Raw genomic sequence first — 21,588 nt, 5'->3', positions numbered from 1 at the left:
ACAGCTGACAACTGGCAGAGCCGGGATTTGAACCCATGCCCTCTGACTCATTCATTCATTCAATAGTATTTATTGAGCGCTTACTGTGTGCAGAGCACTGTACTAAGCGCTCCAAAGCCTGGGCTCTTTCCACCGAGCCGCGCTGCTTCTCTATGGGGATGACACTGGTGCATGGGGAGGACTGCTGTTTTCAGCATCTTTAGGGAGCTAAGTGCAGTAAACAAGCACAGGGACTCCCACAACATTCATTTCTTCATCCCCATTTTCCAGATGAGGGAACTGAGGCCCAGAGAAGTGAAGTGACTTCCCCAAAGTCACACAGCTGACAATTGGCGGAGCCGGGATTTGAACCCATGCCCTCTGACTCATTCATTCATTCAATAGTATTTATTGAGCGCTTACTGTGTGCAGAGCACTGTACTAAGCGCTCCAAAGCCCGGGCTCTTTCCACTGAGCCACGCTGCTTCTCTATGGGGATGACACTGGTGCATGGGGAGGACCGCTGTTTTCAGCATCTTTAGGGAGCTAATCAATCAATCAATCAATCGTATTTATTGAGCGCTTACTGTGTGCAGAGCACTGTACTAATCAATCAATCATATTTATTGAGCGCTTACTGTGTGCAGAGCACTGTACTAAGCGCTTGGAAAGTACAAGTTGGCAACATATAGAGACGGTCCCTACCCAACAGTGGGCTAAGTGCAGTAAACAAGCACAGGGACTCCCACAACATCATCATCATCATCATCAATCGTATTTATTGAGCGCTTACTGTGTGCAGAGCACTGTACTAAGCGCTTGGGAAGTACAAATTGGCAACATATAGAGACAGTCCCTACCCAACAGTGGGCTCACAGTCTAAAAGGGGGAGACAAAACCAAACATACTAACAAAATAAAATAGATAGAATAGATATGTACAAGTAAAATAAATAGAGTAATAAATATGTACAAACATATATACATATATACAGGTGCTGTGGGGAAGGGAAGGAGGTAAGACGGGGGGGGGTGGAGAGGGGGACGAGGGGGAGAGGAAGGAAGGGGCTCAGTCTGGGAAGGCCTCCTGGAGGAGGTGAGCTCTCAGTAGGGCCTTGAAGGGAGGAAGAGAGCTAGCTTGGCGGATGGGCAGAGGGAGGGCATTCCAGGCCCGGGGGATGACGTGGGCCGGGGGTCGATGGCGGGACAGGCGAGAACGAGGCACGGTGAGGAGATTATTTAAGGAAATGTGGTTACAGACATTTCACATTTCTTCCTTAATGGTCCGCAATTAAAGTGCGCTGGACAGGCTAAGTAGAATTCCAAAGAGCATTTAAAAAACCCTCCGGGTCGCAGGCTAACAAACAGAAGAAACATACCTCACTTCGTCAAACAGGCTATTCATTTCGCCCACAAGTCGCTGATTTTCTTGTTCAAACTGAGGAAGAAACAGAAGCAGACTTAAGAATTTGTGTCAGGGAGAGGCGGACGCTAACGCAATATAACGAAGTATGCGATCAGTCGTGCGGGCCCGCTGGTAAAAAACAAAAAAAAAATCAATCAGGCCACAAGCTTTCTGCCATTATTTTCCTCATTCATCAGTGTCAGAGTGATGATGAATTTAATGACAGCAATCAAGAGCATGATAAAAATTCCAGATGGGTTCAGATATTTTCGGGTTGGACTGAAATTCCTTCCTACCCTTTCTCCCCGTCCCCATTACTTTTTTGTTGAATCAAAATCCCTTTAGGCCCTTGATTTGTAGGCTTGCACTATTTAAATAATAATAATATTAATAATAATAATGGCATTTATTAAGCGCTTACTATGTGCAAAGCACTGTTCTAAGCGCTGAGGAGGATACAAGGTGATCAGGTTGTCCCATGGGGGGCTCACAGTCTTAATCCCCATTTTACAGATGAGGGAACTGAGGCACAGAGAAGTGAAGTGACTTGCCCAAAGTCACACAGCTGACAATTGGCAGAGCCGGGATTTGAACCTATGACCTCTGATTCCCAAGCCTGGGCTCTTTCCATTGATCCACGCTGCTTCTCTACTAGGCCACACTGCTTCATAATAATAATAATAATAATAATAATAATAATAATAATAATAATAATAATAGCATTTATTAAGCACTTACTATGTGCAAAGCACTGTTCTAAGCACTGGGGAGGTTACAACGTGATCAGGTTGTCCCACGGGGGGCTCACAGTCTTCATCCTTATTTTACAGATGAAGGAACTGAGGCCCAGAGAAGTGAAGTGACTTCCCAAAGTCACACAGCTGACAATTGGCAGAGCCGGGATTTGAACCCATGACCTCTGACTCCAAAGCCCGGGCTCTTTCCACTGAGCCACGCTGCTTCTCTAAGCATCCCATCCCATCCCCATCCCATATTACCCACAAGATCTAAGGACTTCCCAAGAGGGGAGCAGAGAGCTAGGAGCTCTTGAGTGGGCGAAACCAGGTCCTTCTGCCCATTAAATCTTCACATTTGGCCTGTCACACCAAGTGACAGGAGAAGCAGCATAGCACAGTGGAAAGAGCCCGGGCTTTGGAGTCAGAGGTCATGGGTTCAAACCCCGGCTCCGCCAATTGTCAGCTGTGTGACCTTGGGCAAGTCACTTCACTTCTCTGGGCCTCAGTTCCCTCATCTGTACAGTGGGGATGAAGACTGTGAGCCCTCCATGGGACAACCCGATCACCTTGTAACCTCCCCAGCGCTTAGAACAGTGCTTTGCATATAGTAAGCGCTTAATAAATGCCATCATAAAAAAAAAAAGTCCCCCAAACTCCTCACGGTTGGCTTCAAGGCTGTCCATCCATCCCCTCGCCCCCTCCTCCCTCACCTCCCTTCTCTCCTTCTCCAGCCCGGCCCGCACCCTCCGCTCCCCTGCTGCCACTTAACCTCCTCACTGGGCCTCGTTCTCGCCTGTCCTGCCACGTCCCACCTCTGGCCTGGCACGCCCTCCCTCCTCGAATCCTCAAACCTTCTTCAGAGAGAAGCAGCGTGGCTCAGTGAAAAGCGCGCGGGCTTTGGAGGCAGAGGTCACGGGTTCAAATCCCGGCTCTGCCGCACGTCTGCTGTGTGGCCTTGGGCAAGTCACTTAGCTTCTCTGAGCTTCAGTTCCCTCATCTGTAAAATGGGGACTAAGACTGTGAGCCCCACGTGGGGCAACTTGATCACCTTGTATCCCCCCACCAGTGCTTAGAACAGTGCTCTGCAGAAAGTAAGCGCTTAATAAATGCCATTATTATAATAATTATTATTATTAATCACCAATCACTCTTCCCCCCTTCAAAGCCCTACTGAAGGCCCATCTCCTCCAAGAGGCCTTCCCAGACTAAGCCCCACTTTTCCTCAGCTCCCCCTCCCTTCCACCTCACCCTGACTCGCTCGCTCCCTTTGCTCTTCCCCCCCTCCCCACCCCACAGCATTTACGTAGATATCTATAATTCTATTTAATTCTATTGATGCCAGTTTCCTTGTATTGCTGTCTGCCTCCCCACCCAGACTGTGAGCCCATTGTGGGCAGGGATTGTCTCTCTTTATTGCTGTACTGCACTTTCCAAGCACTTAGTACAGTGCTCTGCACACACTAAGTGCTCAATAAATACTAATGACTGCATGAAGTCCCACTCTGCTGGCACCTGCCTCTACTAGTTACGCTTCCTCTTCGCCTCACTCCTCCGAAATCAATCAATCAATCGTATTTATTGAGCGCTTACTGTGTGCAGAGCACTGTACTAACCGCTTGGGAAGTGCAAGTTGGCAACATATAGAGACGGTCCCTACCCAACAGTGGGCTCACAGTCTAGAAAGGGGAGACAGAGAACAAAACAAAACATATTACAAAATAAAATGAATAGAATAGATATGTACAAGGGACATTAATCATAACTGTGGTATTTGTTAAGTGCTTACTATGTGCCAAAACACTCAACTGAACGCCGGGGTCAATACGCAATAATCACGCCGGAAACAGGTGGCTCACAATCTAATCTAATATTATCATTACTAATATTATTATCAATATTAAGAATAGTATTTGTTATGTGCTTACGATGTGCCAAGCACTGTATGAAGTGCTGGGACAGATACAAGATAATCAGGTCCTACCTGGGGTTCACAATCTAAGTAGGAAGGAGAACAGTTACTGAAACCCCATTTTGCAGATGAAGGAACTGAGGCCCGGAGAAGTGAAGCGACGTCTCCTCCTTCACTCGGCCGATGAATGACGGAGTCCGAATTAGAACCCAGGTCCTCTGATTCCCAGGCCACTAGGCCACGCTGCTTGTGGAAAGAGCATGGTCATGGGTTCAAATCCCAGCTCCGCCGCTTGTCAGCTGTGTGACTTTGGGCAAGTTGTTTAGCTTCTCTGTGCCTCAGTTCCCTCATCTGTAAAATGGGGGTTAAGATTATGAGCCCCACATGGGACAACCTGATCACTCTGTATCCTCCCCAGCACTTAGAACAGTGCTTTGCACATAGTGAGCGCTTAACAAATACCAAAATTATTATTATTATCCATGTTCCCAACTGAAGAGCAATTTCACTTTTTGGGGGGGTCGTTCACAGCACAGTCCTCAGTCACGGAGTCGATCGTATTTATTGAATGCTGTGTGCCAAGCGCTGTGCTAAGCACTTGGGAGAATACAATTTATCAATATAACAGACACATTCCTTGCCCACAACGAGTTTACAGCCTTGATTTAAAGGCGTCTAAAGGCGCATTTCAATGAATACCTCCTTCTATCTCTTCAGCTGCGCTGACAAAAGGGTTAGAGACAATTGAGTCTAAAAATAAAATCTTATAAAGCAATAGATGGCTGTGGTCAAAATACTAAGTATTTAGCGATAGGCGCTTAGGCTTCAAGGCGGTCGTTACGAATATCACAAATACCGTTTTTACCAGGAATGGTTTTCCAACTCTTGGGGTGATAGGCAAGAATGAGGTGAAACCTTCTTATAATTTGCAATATCTGGGCTTCGGAGCTACTTTGTAATTAGTTATAAGTCTTATTTTCCAGTGAGGTCACACCAGTGTTTTCTGATCCGGTTTAAAGATGGGAAATTCACTTTCAAAATAAATTAGTAGGAAGAAATCCGTCTTTAATGTAATCTCTCTATTAGTTTTTTTTAAAAAAACCCAAACCAAAATCTGTTTAAAATGATGACTGATGAATTTGGGTTTCATTGTAGTAAACTTACGATAACAAAATCAATGGAACCGAAGGTTAGAATACGGTTCGAATAATACATCATCGTATCAGAAATGCCTGTACATGGCAGGCACATAAAGCCGAAACAATGGAAATCAATACTATTCTACAATCTTTTGACTTTAATAAAGTATGACTATGGGTAGCAATAAAATATATTGTTATAGAGCAATAAAGAATAGAGAACCAACTGTCACACTTTACGGGCTCTGTCCTAGATCTAATGAATAGAAGCAATATTCAGAATTGTTTTACTATCACAGGAAATGTAGGAGATGTGGTCTCAATTGAGACTAACGGGACGATAAAAATAGCTGAAGAAAATCCCACATTATTATCCCAGAAAACGATTTTGTACTACTCAACCTGGCCTAGACATCTGCTTACATTAACTATAAAGCGCTAATATGGCTGACCTTTGGGCAACAAATATAAATTTATTGTGCAAACCATACGGTAGCCCAGAAGCATTTTGGGCCGTGTAACAACTGGTTCTAGGGGTGGAATGACAAATTAAATCGCCCCGTGGAAATATTCCGAAGCACTGACTGTACAGATAAAATCATTCGGCCAGTTTAACGGTACCCTGCTACCCTTTTTGAGGTTGAGTCTTCTCCAAATAGCACGCACCGTGAGTCCGTATAACATTTGAGCAACGGTTCGGGGAAAACTTGTGCTAATGTTATTCTCTGTTTTATAGAGAAGTCAAATAATTCTCAAGTGGATTAACTATAGGAAAATTAGACCGCTGGAGAGTTAAATGATACCGTAATAATAATAATAATAATGTAAACCTAAGACGCGTCACTTCACTCACCTGTGCCTCGGTTTCCTCCTTTGTAAAATGGTGATAGAAGACTTGTCCTAAGACTGTGAGCCCCATGTATGAAATGGGCTGTGACCACTCTGATGATCTGGCATCTACCTCAATGTTTAGCACAGTGCTTGGCACAGGTAAGCTCACTGTGGGCTGGGAACTTGAACACCAACCCTGTTGTACTGTAGAGAAGCAGCGTGGCTCAGTGGACAGAGCCCGGGCTTTGGAGTCAGAGGTCATGGGTTCAAATCCCGGCTCCGCCCCTTGTCAGCTGTGTGACTTTGGGCAAGTCACTTCACTTCTCTGGGCCTCAGTGCTGTAAAATGGGGATTAAGACTGTGAACCCCCCGTGGGACAACCTCATCACCTTGTAACCTCTCCAGCGCTTAGAACAGTGCTTTGCAGATAGTAAGCGCTTAATAAATGCTATTATTATTATTATTATTATTATTATTACTCTCCCAAATGCTCAGTACTGTGCTCTGCACACAGCAAGCACTCAATAAATACCACTGATTGACAGAAAGGGCTCAACGAATACCACAATTCCTATTGTTATCATCATTCCAGGTTTTGAAAATGAGGCCCCGTGTAAGTGTTTTAGGTGACCCGCTCTGTGGCTTTGATGGGCACAGAGATCTGGGATTAGAACCCCAGTCCTTTGGCTCCTAGGCCCATGCTCTTTCCACTAGACCACACTGCTACCCATGCTTTGTTCTCTCCTATGGGCTTAATGCAGTGTGCTCTGCACACAGTTAGTGCTCAGTCATTCATACAATCGTATTTATTGAGCGCTTACCTTGTGCAAAGCCCTGTACTAAGTGCTTGGCAAGTACAAGTCGGCAACATACAGAGACGGTCCCTACCGGATTAAGTTGTTATTGTGGTCGTTGACCTCACAGACTCCACCGTGACCCTTCGATCTCCCGTCCCCCAGCTCCTGTCAGCCCATTCCAGTCCTCACCTCCCACCTCACCTTCCCTGCCCTCTCCGACACCCAACTCCTTCCCTCCCCTTGAGCCGCTCCCATGCCTCTTCCCTGCCCCATCCTTCTAATCCCCCCATCCCAGCACCACCCCTCATCCTCCCCGTCCCGCCCCCGGCTCCAGCCCCTGTCAACTCATTCCTATCCAACCCTCCCCACTCCTTCCCTCCCCTCCTCCCCTCTCCACAGCTTCTGCCAAGTGCGGCCTGGGGCACCCCCGCTCAATCATGGGGAAGCTTCCCTTCATCCTTGACCTGGTCCTGCCTTGGTCATTCCTCCTCCTCCTCCTCACCATCACTGAAACCTGGCTCTCCCCAGAGCCACGGCCTCCCCTGCTGCTCTCTCCAGATGAGGCCTCATCATCTCCCACTCCCGCTTGACTCATGGGGAAAAGAGGAGGTGTCGGCTTTCTTCTAGCACCCCAATGCCGCTTTCGCACCATTCCGTCCCAACCGTTCCTTTCTTTCCCTTCCTTTGAAGCCCCCATCGTCCGCCTCTACCACCCACTCCAGATTCTAGGAGCTGGTATCTACTATCCCCCAGGTGCCACCTCCAACTCTTTTAACTATTTTGCTCCCTTCCTCACGTTCCTTCTCTCCGTCACCAGGCCCCCATTGATCCTTGGGGACTTCGCTATCCACACAGATGTTCCCGATGACCTTTCGGCTGGCCGCCTTCTATCCCTCCTCAACTCCACCGACCTCCTGCTCCACCCCGCCTCGCCCACTCACCAACTTGGACACACACTTCGATCTCATCATCTTTGGCCACTGCACAATCTCTACCCTCACCAACTCTGAAATCCCCCTCTCAGACCACAACCTCCTCACTCGCTTTATCTCCCACACATCCTCCTCCCCATAAATAGGTACTATTCCCCACCAGAGACCTCAGACCTTTGGACCCCATCGAATTTTCTCACTTAGCCTCCAGACCCAAACTACCTTCCCTTGATGACCAAACTGACGCTCTCAATACCACCTCCTCTACTGAACTCAACTCACTGGCTCCCCACCCCTTCGTTGATTTCGTAGCACTGCCCCACAGCCCTGGATCCCCTGCAGATTCCGCCTCCTTCGCTCTTCAGCTCAGGCCACAGAGCACTGCTGGTGGAAATCTAAACATCAGGTTGACTTTGTCCACTTCAAGTTTATCCTCGCATGTTTTAACACTGCCCTCTCCTCTGCCCGGCAAAACTGTTTCTTCACCTTCATTAGCAACCAGGCCCAACCCCCTCGCCAGTTGTTCCGGACATTTAACTCCCTCCTCAGGCCCCAGGTCCCCCCACCTCCCCCATCCCTTGTCCCCAGTGAGCTGGCCACCTACTTTATTAAGAAAACTGACACCATCAGGTGTGAGCTCCCTGAAATCGCCCCTGCCCTCCTCAGTCCCTCCCCGCTCTGGCCCCCTCTTCAATTCTTCCATCCTCCCCAGGAGTATCTCTACAGGACATCTCCTGCCTCCTCTCAAAAGCCACTCTCTCCACCTCCACATCTGACTCCATTCCTTCACACCTTACCAAAACTCTTGCCCCTCCCCAGCAGTCATCTTCAACCGCTCCCTCTCCAATGGGTTCTTCTCCACTGCTTTCAAACCTGCCCATGTCTCCCCACTCTAAAAAAACCCTTCCTTTGAGCCCACAGATCCCTCCAGTTATCACCCCATCTCTCTTCCTCTCCAAACTCCTTGAATGAGTTGTCTACATCCACTGCCTCAAATTTCTCTCCTCCAATTCTCTCCATCCAAACACTTCCCCTTCACTTCACAGAAACCGCCCTCTCAGAGGTCATCAGCGATCCCCTTCTCGTCAAATCCAAAGTCCTCTACTCCCTCCTGATCCTCCTCGACCTCTCAGCTGCCTTTGACACTGTAGACCTTCTCCTGGAAACGTTATCCAACCTTTATTTCACTGACTCTGTCCTCTCCTGGTTTTCCTACCCTGGCTGTTCGTTCTCGGTCTCCTTCTTGGGCTTCTCCTCTGCCTCCCACCCCCTAGTTTTGGGGGTCCCTCAAGGTTCAGTTCTGGATCCCCTTCTATTTTCCATCTACACCCACTCCCTTGGAGAACTCGTTCATTCCCACAGCTTCAACTCCCACCTCTATGTGGACGATACCCAAATCTCCATCTCTCATCTCTCTCCCCCTCTACGGTCTCGCATTTCCTCCTCCCTTCAAGAGCAGCGTGGCTCAGTGGAAAGACTACGGGCTTGGGAGTCAGAGGTCATGGGTTCTAATCCTGGCTCCGCCACTTGTCAGCTGTGTGACTTTGGGCAAGTCACTTAACTTCTCTGTGCCTCAGTTCCCTCATCTGTAAAATGGGGATTATGACTGTGAGCCCCATGTGGGACAACCTGATTACCTTGTATCTCCCCCAGCGCTTAGAACAGTGCTTGGCACATAGTAAGCGCTTAACAAATACCATCATTATTATTATTACTTGGATGTCCTCCTGTCACCTCAAAATTAATATGTCCAAAACAAAGCTCCCTTATTTTCCCATCCAAACCCTGTCCACTCCCTGACTTTCCAATCACTGTAGACAGTACCACCATCCTTCCTGTTTCATAAGTCCGTAACCTTGGCATTATCCTTGAGTCCTCTCATTCAACCCACATATTCAATCCATCACTATATCCTATCGGTCCCGCTTTCACGACATTGCTAAAATCCACCCTTTCCTCTCCATCCAAACTGCTGCCATGTTAATACAATCACTCATCCTATCCCGCCTGGATTACTGCATCAGCCTTCTTGCTGACCTCCCAGCCTCCTGTCTTTCCCCACTCCAGTCCACACTTCACTCTGCTGCGCGGATCATTTTTCTACAAAAACGTTCAGGACCTGTCGCTCTGCTCCTCAAAAAACTCCCGTGGTTTCCCATCCACCTCCGCATCAAACAAAAACTCCTGACCTTTGGCTTTAAAGCAGTCCACTACCTTGCCCCCCTCTTACCTCACCTCACTTCTCTCCTTCTACAATTCAGCCCACACACATTGCTCCTCTGGCGCTAATCTTCTCACCGTACCTCGTTCTCGCCTGTCCCGCCATCGACCCCCGGCCCACGTCATCCCCCAGGCCTGGAATGGCCTCCCTCTGCCCATCCACCAAGCTCGCTCTCTTCCTCCCTTCAAGGCCCTATTGAGAGCTCACCTCCCCCAGGAGGCCTTCCCAGACTGAGCCCCTTCCTTCCTCTCCCCCTCGTCCCCCTCTCCATCCCCCCCTTCTTACCTCCTTCCCTTCCCCACAGCACCTGTATATATGGATATATGTTCGTACACATTTATTACTCTATTTATTTATTTATTTATTTATTTTACTTGTACATATCTATTCTATTTATTTTATTTTGTTAGTATGTTTGGTTTTGTTCTCTGTCTTCCCCTTTTAGACTGTGAGCCCACTGTTGGGTAGGGACTGTCTCTATATGTTGCCAATTTGTACTTCCCAAGTGCTTAGTACAGTGCTCTGCACATAGTAAGTGCTCAATAAATACGATTGATGATGATGATGGGCCTCCATCTCACCTGTCTCACCGCGGACCCCTGGCCCACATCCTACTTTTGGCCTGGAAAGCCCTCCATCCTCATGTCCGACAGACAATTACTCTCCCTGCCTTCAAAGCTTATTGAAGGCACATCTCCTCCAAGAAGCCTTCCCAGACTAAACCCCACCTTTCCTCATCTCCCACTCCCTTCTGCATCGCCCTGACTTGCTCCCTTTAGTCATCCCCCCCCTCCCAACCCCACAGCACTTATGTACTCATCTGTAATTGCATTTATTTGTATTGATATCTGTCTCCCCACTTCTAGACTGTAAACTCGTTGTGGGCAGGGAATGTGTCTGTTTATTGTTGTACTGTACCCTCCTAAGCACTTAGCACACTGCTCTGCACACAGTAAGTGCTCAATGAATACCACTGAGTGAGCGAATGCACTGTACTCTCCCAAGTGCTTAGTACAGAGCTCCGTAAATAGTAAGCACGCCCTAAGTACTAATAATTAATTGATTTATTAATGTAAAATTCACTTTAGGCCCAAAGAATATTAGCGCTTCCTTTCGAGAAACTGTTATTTTGTTACCTGAGTTTATAAAAATCACTCAATCAGTGGTATTTATTGAGCGCTTATTATGTGCAGAGAAGCAGCCTGGCTCAGTGGAAAGAGCCCGGGCTTTGGAGTCAGAGGTCATGAGTTCGAATCCCGACTCCGCCAACTGTCAGCTGTGTGTTTGGGCAAGTCACTTCACTTCTCTGGGCCTCAGTTACCTCATCTGTAAAACGGGGATTAAGACTGTGAGCCCCCCATGGGACAACCTGATCACCTTGTAACCTCCCCAGCACTTAGAACAGTACTTTGCACATAGTAAGCGCTTAATAAATGCCATTTTATTATTATTATTATTATTATTATTACCCCACTGCTTAGAACAGTGATCGGCACATAGTAAGCGCTTAACAAATACCATAGTTATTATTATTGGGGAAGGCCTCTTGGAAGAGATGGTACTTTAATGGTGAGCTTCCTCTAGACATCCAGGAGAAGAGAAACAAAGAAGCTTAGACTGGCAGGCACAAATAGTAATGACTTGCCAAGGCCATAGTGGGGAATGGAATTTTACTCATCCGGAAAAAAAGATACCCATTAGCAGCTCTAATCAATTCTCATTAAAGACACCAGGCCAAGGCAAATTGTGAAAGGCAATGAATACTTAATAGATGAGTCTGGCTTTGGTAATTTCAGAAATGCAAATGAACCGAGTTCACAATTAGACACAGTTTCCTCAAAAATAAGAGGCAGGTGGCAGAATTCATTTCAAAATGGGAAGCCATCTTTTTTGACTGTTTCTGGGAAAGCAGGCAATTTCCTTTTAGAGTCAATGTTTTGATTTTCTCATAAAGCTTCTGGACGAAAAGCACTCCCCCCCACCCCCAAACGTATTTTGCTGTTTGGAGGGATTTTATTTTTAAATGATGCATATCGTCTATTGTCTGCCCTACCCACCTTTTATTACGAACTCCCCATAATATGTTTCTTCTAGTAAGTACCTTGACAACAGAAATCCTGTACTTTTTGATTAATTGTGGTTTCCCCTTCCAAAGTAACAATCTCACAGGGGCTCTCAAACATTAATTGATGTTGACAGCCAATAACATATGGTGCTCAGATTTAGGGAACTCTAACTATATTTGTGCTTGGAGAGGAATCCCGGATTCTACAATAAAGCCGTGCGCACGTAAAAGCAGAAAGAGGAAAAATAAGAATGATAAGAAGGTTAAGCTTTTACATTTTAGTTTTTTAATTATACAGCAATGATCAAAAGGACAGATGTAGGCTCAAAAGAGAAGCAGCATGGCCTAGTGGAAAGAGCAGGGGCTGAGAGTGAGAGGACCCGGATTCTAATCCAGCTCTGCCTCTTGTCTGCTGTGACCCGGGCAAGTCATTTCACTTCTCTGTGCCTCAGTTCCCTCCTCTGTAAAATGGGGGTTCCAACCTGATCTCCCTCCTACTTAGACTGTGAACCCCAATTCCAGGCAGACGCAAGTCGTCGGAAGGACACCCCTCAGGGTCTGCCACGTTCAGTCCCTCCATTCATTCATTTATCATATTTATTGAGCACTTACTCTGTGCAGAGCAGTGTGCTAAGCGCTTACGGCATAACAATAAACAGACACATTCCCTGCCCACAATGAGCTCACAGTCTAGAGGGCGAAACAGATGATCAATTTAAATAAATGAATGACAGATATAATAACAATAATAATGGTATTTGTTAAGTGCCTACTCTGTGCCAAGCAATGTTCTAAGCGCTGGGGTAGATACAGGGTTCTCAGGTTGACCCACATAGGGCTCACAATCTTAATCCCCATTTTAAAGATGAGGGAACTGAGGCACAGAGAAGTTAAGTGACTTGCCCAAAGTCACCCAGCTGACAAGTGGTGGAGGCGGGATTAGAACCCACGACCTCTGACTCCCAAGCCCGGGCTCTTTCCACTAAGCCATGCTGTCCATAATTCATTCATTCATTCAATTGTATTTATTGAGCGCTTACTGTGTGCAGAGCACTGTACTAAGCGCTTGGGAAGTACAAGTTGGCAACATCTAGAGATGGTCCCTACCCAACAGTGGGCTCACAGTCTAGAAGTGCCATGGGGCTGGGAAGGGGGGAGAACATTCATTCATTCATTCATTCATTCAATAGTATTTATTGAGCGCTTACTGTGTGCAGAGCACTGTACTAAGCGCTTGGGAAGTACAAGTTTGCAACATACAGAGACGGTCCCTACCCAACAGCGGGCTCACAGTCTAGAAGGGGGGAGACAGAGAACAAAACAAAACATATTAACACAATAAAATAAATAGAATAAACATGTACAAATAAAATAGAGTAATAAATCCGTACAAACATATATACATATATACAGGTGTTGTGGGGAGGGGAAGGAGGTAAGGCGGGGGGGATGGGGAGGGGGAGGAGGGGGAGAGGAACGAGGGGGCTGAGTCTGGGAAGGCCTCCTGGAGGAGGTGAGCTCTCAGTAGGGCTTTGAAGGGAGGAAGAGGGAGTCAGGGTGATGCATAAGGGAGTGGGTGAAGAGGAAAGGGGGGCTTAGTCAGGGAAGGCCTCTTGGAGGAGATGGGTCTTAAATAAGGCTTTGAAGGAGGGAAGAGGAATCATCTGTCAGATTGAGAAGAGAGGGAGCTCCAAGCCAGAGGGAGAACGTGGGCGAGGGGTCGGCGGCGAGACGGGCGAGATGGAGGCCCAGTGAGAAGGTTAGCACCAAAGGAGTGAAGTTTGCGGTCTGGGTTGCAATAGGGCAGTAGTGAGGTGAGGTAGGAGGGAGGAAGGGGATGGAGAGCTTTGAAGGTGATCAATCAATCAATAATATTTATTGAGCGCTTACTGTGTGCAGAGCACTGTACTAAGCGCTTGGGAAGTACAACTTGGCAACATATAGAGACGGTCCCTACCCAACAGTGGGCTCACAGTCTAGAAGGGGGAGACAGACAACAAAACCGAACATATTAACAAAATAAAATAAATAGAATGGACATGTACAGGTAAAATAGAGTAATAAATATGTACAATCATATATACATCTATACAGGTGCTGTGAGGAAGGGAAGGAGGCAAGATGGGGGGATGGAGAGGGGGGTGAGGGGGAGAGGAAGGAGGGGGATCAGTCTGGGAAGGCCTCCTGGAGGAGGTGAGCTCTCAGTAGGGCCTCGAAGGGAGGAAGAGAGCTAGCTTGGCGGATGTTGGGAGGGAGGGCATGGTGACGAGATTCCTGACCCAGAAGGAAAAACGCCTGTTCTGGCCAAGTTGCTGCTGCCCGTACAGTAAGAGCAGAATCCAAGACTCTGAAACAGGTCTGGATCTACTGCACTGTCTAGGAGAAGCAGCGGGGCCTAGTGGAGAAAGCCCGGACTTGGGAGTCAAAAGGCCCCGGGTTCTAATCCTACCTCCACCACTTATCTGCTGGGTGATCTTGGGCAAGTCACTTCACTTCTCTGGGCATTTGTTATGCACTGACTATGTGTCAGGCAGCTTGCTAAGGGTTGGGGTAGATACAAGTTAATCAGGTTGGACAAAGTCCCTGTCCCAAATGGGGCTCACATTTGTAATCCCCATTTTACAGATGAGGGAAATGAGGCCCGGAGGAGTGAAGAGACTCACCCGAGGTCACACAGCAGGCAAGCGGTGGAGGCGGCATTAGAACCCAGGTCCTTCTGATTCTCAGGGTTGGGCTGCATCCACCAGGCCAGACTGTGAGCCCGTTGTTGGGTAGGGACCGTCTCTGTATGTTGCCGCCTTGTACTTCCCAAGCGCTTAGTACAGTGCTCTGCACACAGTAAGCGCTCAATAAATACGACTGACTGAATGAATGGTAGTTTTTGAGAAGCGGGGCGAAGTGTGCAGAACATTTTCGGAAATCCAGGGAATGGAGTAAAGGTTGGGCTGGAGCAGGGAAAGGATAGAAGCAGGGATGTCAGCAAGGAGGCTGATGCAACAGTCAAGGTGAGATCGGATAAGTGCTTAGAGCAGTGTGATAGCAGGTGGGATGCCCTACTTCATTCATTCATTCAATCGCATTTATTGAACGCTTACTGTGTGCAGAGCACTGTACTAAGCACTTGGGAAGTACAAGTCGGCAACATATAGAGACGATCCCTACCCAACAGCGGGCTCACAGTCTAGAAGGGGGGGACAGACAACAAAACAAAACATATTAACAAAATAAAATAAATAGAATAGTTCATTTCCCTCCCCACAACACTTGTATATATTTATACGGATTTATTACTCTATTTATTTTACTTGTACATATTTACTACTCTGTTTTGTTAATGACGTGCATATAGCTATAATTCTATTTGTTCTGACGATTTTGACACCTGTCTCCATGATTTGTTCTGTTGTCTGTCTCCCCCTTCTAGACTGTAAGCCCACTGTTGGGTAGGGGCCGTCTCTATATGTTGCCAACTTGGACTTCCCAAGCGCTTAGTACAGTGTTCTGCACACAGTAAGCGCTCAATAAATACGACTGAATGAATGAATGCGCTTCAGTTACCTCATCTGTCAAATGGGGAGGAAGACTGTGAGTCCCATGTGGGACAGGGAACGTGTCCAACCTGATTGACGTGGATCTACCCCAGTGTTTAGAACAGTGCTTGGCACATAACACTTAACAAGTACCGTAATTATGGCTGTTAATATTATGCAAGCCTAGCCATCGTCCGGGAGGAAAAATGGGTATGCTAGGAAAGATGACAAACTGGGGCAAGGCACGAGACAAGGGGAATCTCTGTACAATCTCTTCAAAGAAGCCCAGGAGCATCACCAAAATGACGCAGGGCCTACGATAAATATGTCTGCAGGCCGGGTCAATGGGATATTAAAAACTGAAAATATATCAAAACAGTAGGGGATACTGGAGTATTGCACACTGCTTAGCATCTCTTCATTAGGCTTCATCGGCACGCCGACATGGATAGGAGGCTCGACTGATCGATTTTTAGTGCATTTCAGTTTTTTAACGTGAAGCCAAAAAAACAGCCTCCATTTTTTCTAGGATGGGGAGTCAGAAGGAACTGCAATTTCATTCCTAGTCTGTAGTGTATTAATCAAAGAACCCAGTTACATCCAAACCTATACAGACCAAAAAGACGACATGGTGTAGAATTACCAAAACATTTTTTAGTGGATATTGTTGCTTTGTGTTTAAAGCAAGCTAGTACTACTATTATCATGGCACTTGTTTACCACTTACTATGTATTAAGCACTGTTTTAAGTGCGGGGGTAGATACAAATGACTCCAAACTTCAAACTCCTTGAGAGAACTGTCTCCACCCACTGTCTCCACTTCCTGTCCGATTCTCTCCCTGACCTCCTCCAATCTGGTTTCTGTCCCCTTCACTCCACAGAAACTGCCCTCTCAACTGTCACCAATGACCTTCTTTTTGCCAAATCTTATGACCTCTACTTCATGCTAACCTTCCAGCTGCCTTTGACGCTGCAGACCACTCCCTTCTCCTGGAAACATTATCCGACCTTGGCTTCCCGGACAATCCTCTCTCCTGGTTCTTCTCCTATCTCTCTGACTGCTCCTTCACAGTCTCTTTGGCAGGTTTTTAATAATAATAATAATCTAACAGGATGGCATTTGTTAAGCACTTACTATGTGCCAAGCAATCAATCAATCAATCGTATTTATTGAGTGCTTACTGTGTGCAGAGCACTGTACTAAGCGCTTGGGAAGTACAAGTTGGCAACATATAGAGACAGTCCCTACCCAACAGTGGGCTCACAGTCTAGAAGCACTGTTTTAAGCACTGGGGGAGATACAAGGTGATCAGGTTGTCCCACATGGGGCTCACAGTCTTAATCCTCATTTGACAGATGAGGTAACTGAGGCACAGAGAAGTGAAGTGAAGTTAGAGAAGCAGCGTGGCTCAGCGGAAAGAGCCCGGGCTTGGGAGTCAGAGGTCATGGGTTCTGATCCCGGCTCCGCCACATGTCTGCTGTTTGACCTTGGGCAAGTCACTTAACTTCTCTGAGCCTCCGTTACCTCCTCTGTAAAATGGGCATTAAGACTGTGAGCCCCACGTGGGACAACCTGATCATTCTGTATCCCCCTCAAGTGCTTAGTACAGTGTTCTGCACCCGATAAGTGCTCAATAAATACGATTGAATGGATGAAAGTGACTTGCCCAAAGTCACACAGCTGACATTTGGTGGAGCTGGGATTAGAACTCATGACCTCTCGCTCCCAAGCCCATACTCTTTCCACTAAACTACGCTGCTTCCCTGCCTCCCACCCTCTGAGAGTTGGGGGGTTCCTGAAGGCTCAGTTGTGGGTCCCCTTCTATTCTCCAACTACACCCACTCCCTTGGAGAACTCACTCACTTCCCCTGGCTTCAACTACCATCTCTACGCAGATGATTCCCAAATCTGCCTCTCCAGTCCTGACTTCTCTCCTCTGCAGTTGCCAATATGTTGCCAATTTGTACTTCCCAAGCGCTTAGTACAGTGCTCTGCACACAGTAAGCGCTCAATAAATACGATTGATGATGATGATGATGCAGTCTTGCATTTCCTCCTGCCTTTAGGACTTGTCTACCCGGATGTCCCGTGGACATCTCAACCTAAACACGTACAAAACAGAACTCCTTATCTTCCCGTCGCTGTAGACCCCACCACTGTCTTCACTACCCCACAAACCCATAACCTTGGTGTTGTCCTTGACTCATCTCTCTCACACCACCCCCATATTCAATCCAAATCCTGTCAGTTCTACCTTCACACCATCACTAAAATCCACCCTTTCCTCTCCATCCGAACTGCTCCTACGCTGATCCAAGCCCTTCTCCTCTCTCACCTTCATTCCTGCAACAGCCTCCTCGCTGACCTCCCTGTCTTCCGTCTCTCCCCAGTCCAGGCCATAATTCATTCCGCTGCACAAATCGGTTTTCTCAAAAATGTTCAGTCCACGTCTCCCAATGCCTCAAGAGCCGCCAATGGTTGCCCATCCACCTCTGCATCAAACAGAAACTTCTTATCGCTGGCTTTAAAGCTCTAAAATCAGTTCACCCCTTCATTAATCTCCTACTACAAACCCATACACTTCACTCCTCTACCTCCAGCTAACTTACTGTGCCTCCATCTCTTCTATCTCACCACTGACCCCTTTCCCACATCTTCTCTCTGGCCTGAAACTCTCTCCCTCTCCATATACAGCGTGGCTCAGTGGAAAGAGCCCGGGCTTTGGAGTCAGAGGTCATGGGTTCGAATCCCAGCTCCGCCAACTGTCAGCTGTGTGACTTTGGGCAAGTCACTTCTCTGGGCCTCAGTTCCCTCGTCTGTAAAATGGGGATGAAGACTGTGAGCCCCCCGTGGGACAACCTGATCGGCCTGTAACCCCCCAGCACTTAGAACAGTGCTTTGCACATAGTAAGCGCTTAATAAATGCTATCATTATTATTATTATTATATACACCAGACCTCCACTCTCCCCACTTTCAAAGCCTTATTAGGGTCACATCTCCTCTAAGAGGCCTTCTCCGATTAAGCCCTCTTTGGGCGCTCAGTATTCACCCCATTAATAATAATAATAATGATGATGATGGCATTTGTTAAGCACTTACTATGTGCAAAGCACTGTTCTAAGCGCTGGGGTGGCTACAAGGTGATCAGGTTGTCCCACATGGGGCTCACAGTCTTAATCCCCATTTTATATATGAGGGAACTGAGGCACAAGAGAAGTGAAGTGACTTGCCCAAAGTCACACAGCTGACAAGCGCTGGAGCCGGGATTAGAACCCATGACCTCTGATTCCCAAGCCCGTGATCTTTCCACTGAGCCACACCGCTTCTCGAGAGCCCATTCTCACCCCCACAGCACTCACATACATATCCATAATTTATTTCTACTAACGTCTGTCTCCCCCTTCACCTTATAAGTTCACTGTCAGCAGGGAAAATACCTACCAGCTCTGTTATACTGCGCTTTCCTAAGCGCTTAAGTACAGTGCTCCGCACACAGTTAGCGCTCAAAGTGCTTAGTACAGTGCTCTGCACACAGTAAGCGCTCAATAAATACGATTGATTGATAAATACCACCGTGTAATCCGGCTGGATAGAGTCCCTGTCCCACATGGGGCTCTCAATCAAAGTAGGAGTCATTTAAGCCAGGAAGATGAGGTAGGGAGAACAATTAAGCCTTTATTAACAGCTACATGTAGCTATATTAAGAAACATCTTGCCCTGTGTCGAGGCAAGGAAGGGGTGTTTACGCCACTGGCTACAAAGAAACCTTTTACAGTAGCAATTAACCCAGCTTCTGTTTGGGAAATCACAAAATAATGCAGCCAAATAACAATTAAGGACCCGAGGACGGTAACTGAAAGGGAGAAAAATAATAGTTTGGTGTCTTTATCTGCTGGCGCCGAGCTGTGTTTTCTTCACAGCAATACTGGGTCTTTTAAAAAAGTAACCTACCAGTAATTGCGAGGGTAATTTATAGCGGGAGATCATTTTTGAAGCGTAGAAACAGCCTATTATTAATAAAATGGTTGCATAATGTTTTAAAATTATGCTCTGGCAAGTTCCAAATATTCACAGTACACTGGAATCATAAAATCGAATGTAAAAGTGGCACACGAGGAGACACAAATTTATGATTACGCTGTAAAGTATTAGAAGAAGAGCAAGAGGAAGTATAAATATTTTTGATTGCATAATACATCCTTTCACTAGTAGTAGTTAAACGAAATGATTAGACTTAGAATAAAATTACCACTTGTATTTCTTCTGGCGACAACTCGTCCTCGCTTCTGCCATCACCCCAAATTCCAAAATTAGAACGTGGATCGGTTAAATTCTTCTCTGGAAAGAAAAGTCACATAGAAATACCTCAGGTTTAAAATCAGCAAAATGCCTTCACTGAGTACGGGCTAATTCCAGTGTGTAAACTGCTCAACTGGCTCTGTCATACTGTACTCTCCCAAGGACTTGGTACATTAAAAGATATTTCTTGGCATTCAAGGCATGTGGCAGTTGAGGTAGACTATTAATAAACAGTGGTATTCCAGAAATAAGTCTGGATCAAATCTGGATTAAAGACAGACTGGTTTTGGCACAGATTCTAGCCTTCTGCATTTTTACATTCATAAATGTGTATTTTTTTTGAAAATAACCGTGGACTGGGCTATGATCAAAATCTCTTCCTGCTAATCGGGTTGAAAATGAAATAGGTGGATTTAAATGCACACTTTGTATGATCAGCAGCTATTTCCATGTTCTTCATTCTTATTTCCATTAGTTTATTGACGTAATATGGCACGCTAGAGGAGTCAGCACAACAGAGCAAGTACATTTCTCATAACAGATTTTAGATTTTTTTTGTAATCCTCATTCCTCAGTACAAGTCTGATGCTCTTTGGCTCTTTGGTTACCAGGTTCGATAACACTACTACTATTCATTCGTTCATTCAATCGTATTTACTGAGCGCTTACTGTGTGCAGAGCACTGTACTAAGCGCTTGGGAAGTACAAGTTGGCAACATATAGAGACAGTCCCTACCCAACACTGGGCTCACAGTCTAGAAGGGGGAGACAGACAAAGATACAATGCTTCATTTTTGCCCTTGCAATCCTTCCCTTCAGTCAATCAAATTTATCAATCAATCAATCAATCGCATTTACTGAGCGCTTACTGTGGGACAACCTGATCATCTTGTAGCCTCCCAGCACTTAGAACAGTGCTTTGCACATAGTAAGCGCTTAATAAATGCCATTATTATTATTACAGTGCTCTCCACATAGTAATAATAAGGATGGTATTTGTTAAGCGCTTACTATGTATAAAGCACTGTTCTAAGCGCTGAAGCACTCAATAAACAGTGCTTCAATTGATTAAATACTATTGATTGATGGAGCAATGAACACACCCTTTAGCCACGTTTGGTCTCTTCAAGCAGTACAAGTCTAGACTGTGAGCCTGTTGTTGGGTAGGAACTGTCTCCATCTGTTGTCAAACTGTACTTTCCAAGCGCTTAGTATAGTGCTCTGCACACAGTAAGCGCTCAATAAATACGATTGAATGAATGAATGAATGACTTCAATGCCCAAACCCACGATCTCTTCGCCGCCTTGTCGGATTAAAAGTCAAAGAGAAGGAGATGATGACATCGAACTGCAATTACGCAAAGAAATGAGAAGGCCCCTCTCCTTAATTAAAAAGAAAAGAATCTGCTCAAGTTTCCAAAAAAGTTAGGAAGAGATAATATTCTGACTATTCATGGGATAAACAATCACATGTGATGTGTGCAGCTGTTCCAACGGACAAAAATCCAGTGGCACAATATTCCACTAGTAATTTAGTTTAAATGGGGAAGCAGCATGGCTCAGTGGAAAGAGCCCGGGTTTTGGAGTCAGAGGTCATGTGTTCAAATCCCGGCTCCACCAATTGTCAGCTGTGTGACTTTGGGCAAGTCACTTCACTTCTCTGGGCCTCAGTTCCCTTGTCTGGAAAATGGGGATTAAGACTGTGAGCCCTCTGTGGGACAACCTGATCACCTTGTAACCT

At 46.4% G+C, this 21,588-nt stretch overlaps 1 protein-coding gene across 1 annotated transcript in view; it reads right to left on the bottom strand.

Moving 5' to 3' along the window:
* Positions 1 to 21,588, bottom strand: part of STX18 (syntaxin 18) — a 184,676-nt gene that overhangs the window by 12,546 nt on the left and 150,542 nt on the right. The window contains exons 7-8 of the mRNA XM_038745882.1: positions 19,798 to 19,886; positions 1,358 to 1,416 (exon numbers count right to left, since the gene is read on the bottom strand). Of these exons, the coding sequence (XP_038601810.1) occupies positions 1,358 to 1,416; positions 19,798 to 19,886 (148 nt within the window). The remainder of the gene's footprint in view (positions 1 to 1,357; positions 1,417 to 19,797; positions 19,887 to 21,588) is intronic.

The sequence above is a fragment of the Tachyglossus aculeatus genome, chromosome 4, assembly GCF_015852505.1.
Source record: "Tachyglossus aculeatus isolate mTacAcu1 chromosome 4, mTacAcu1.pri, whole genome shotgun sequence".
NCBI lineage: Eukaryota > Metazoa > Chordata > Mammalia > Monotremata > Tachyglossidae > Tachyglossus > Tachyglossus aculeatus.
Note: the sequence above shows the minus strand (reverse complement) of the source record. Positions and strands in the feature narration are given on the sequence as shown.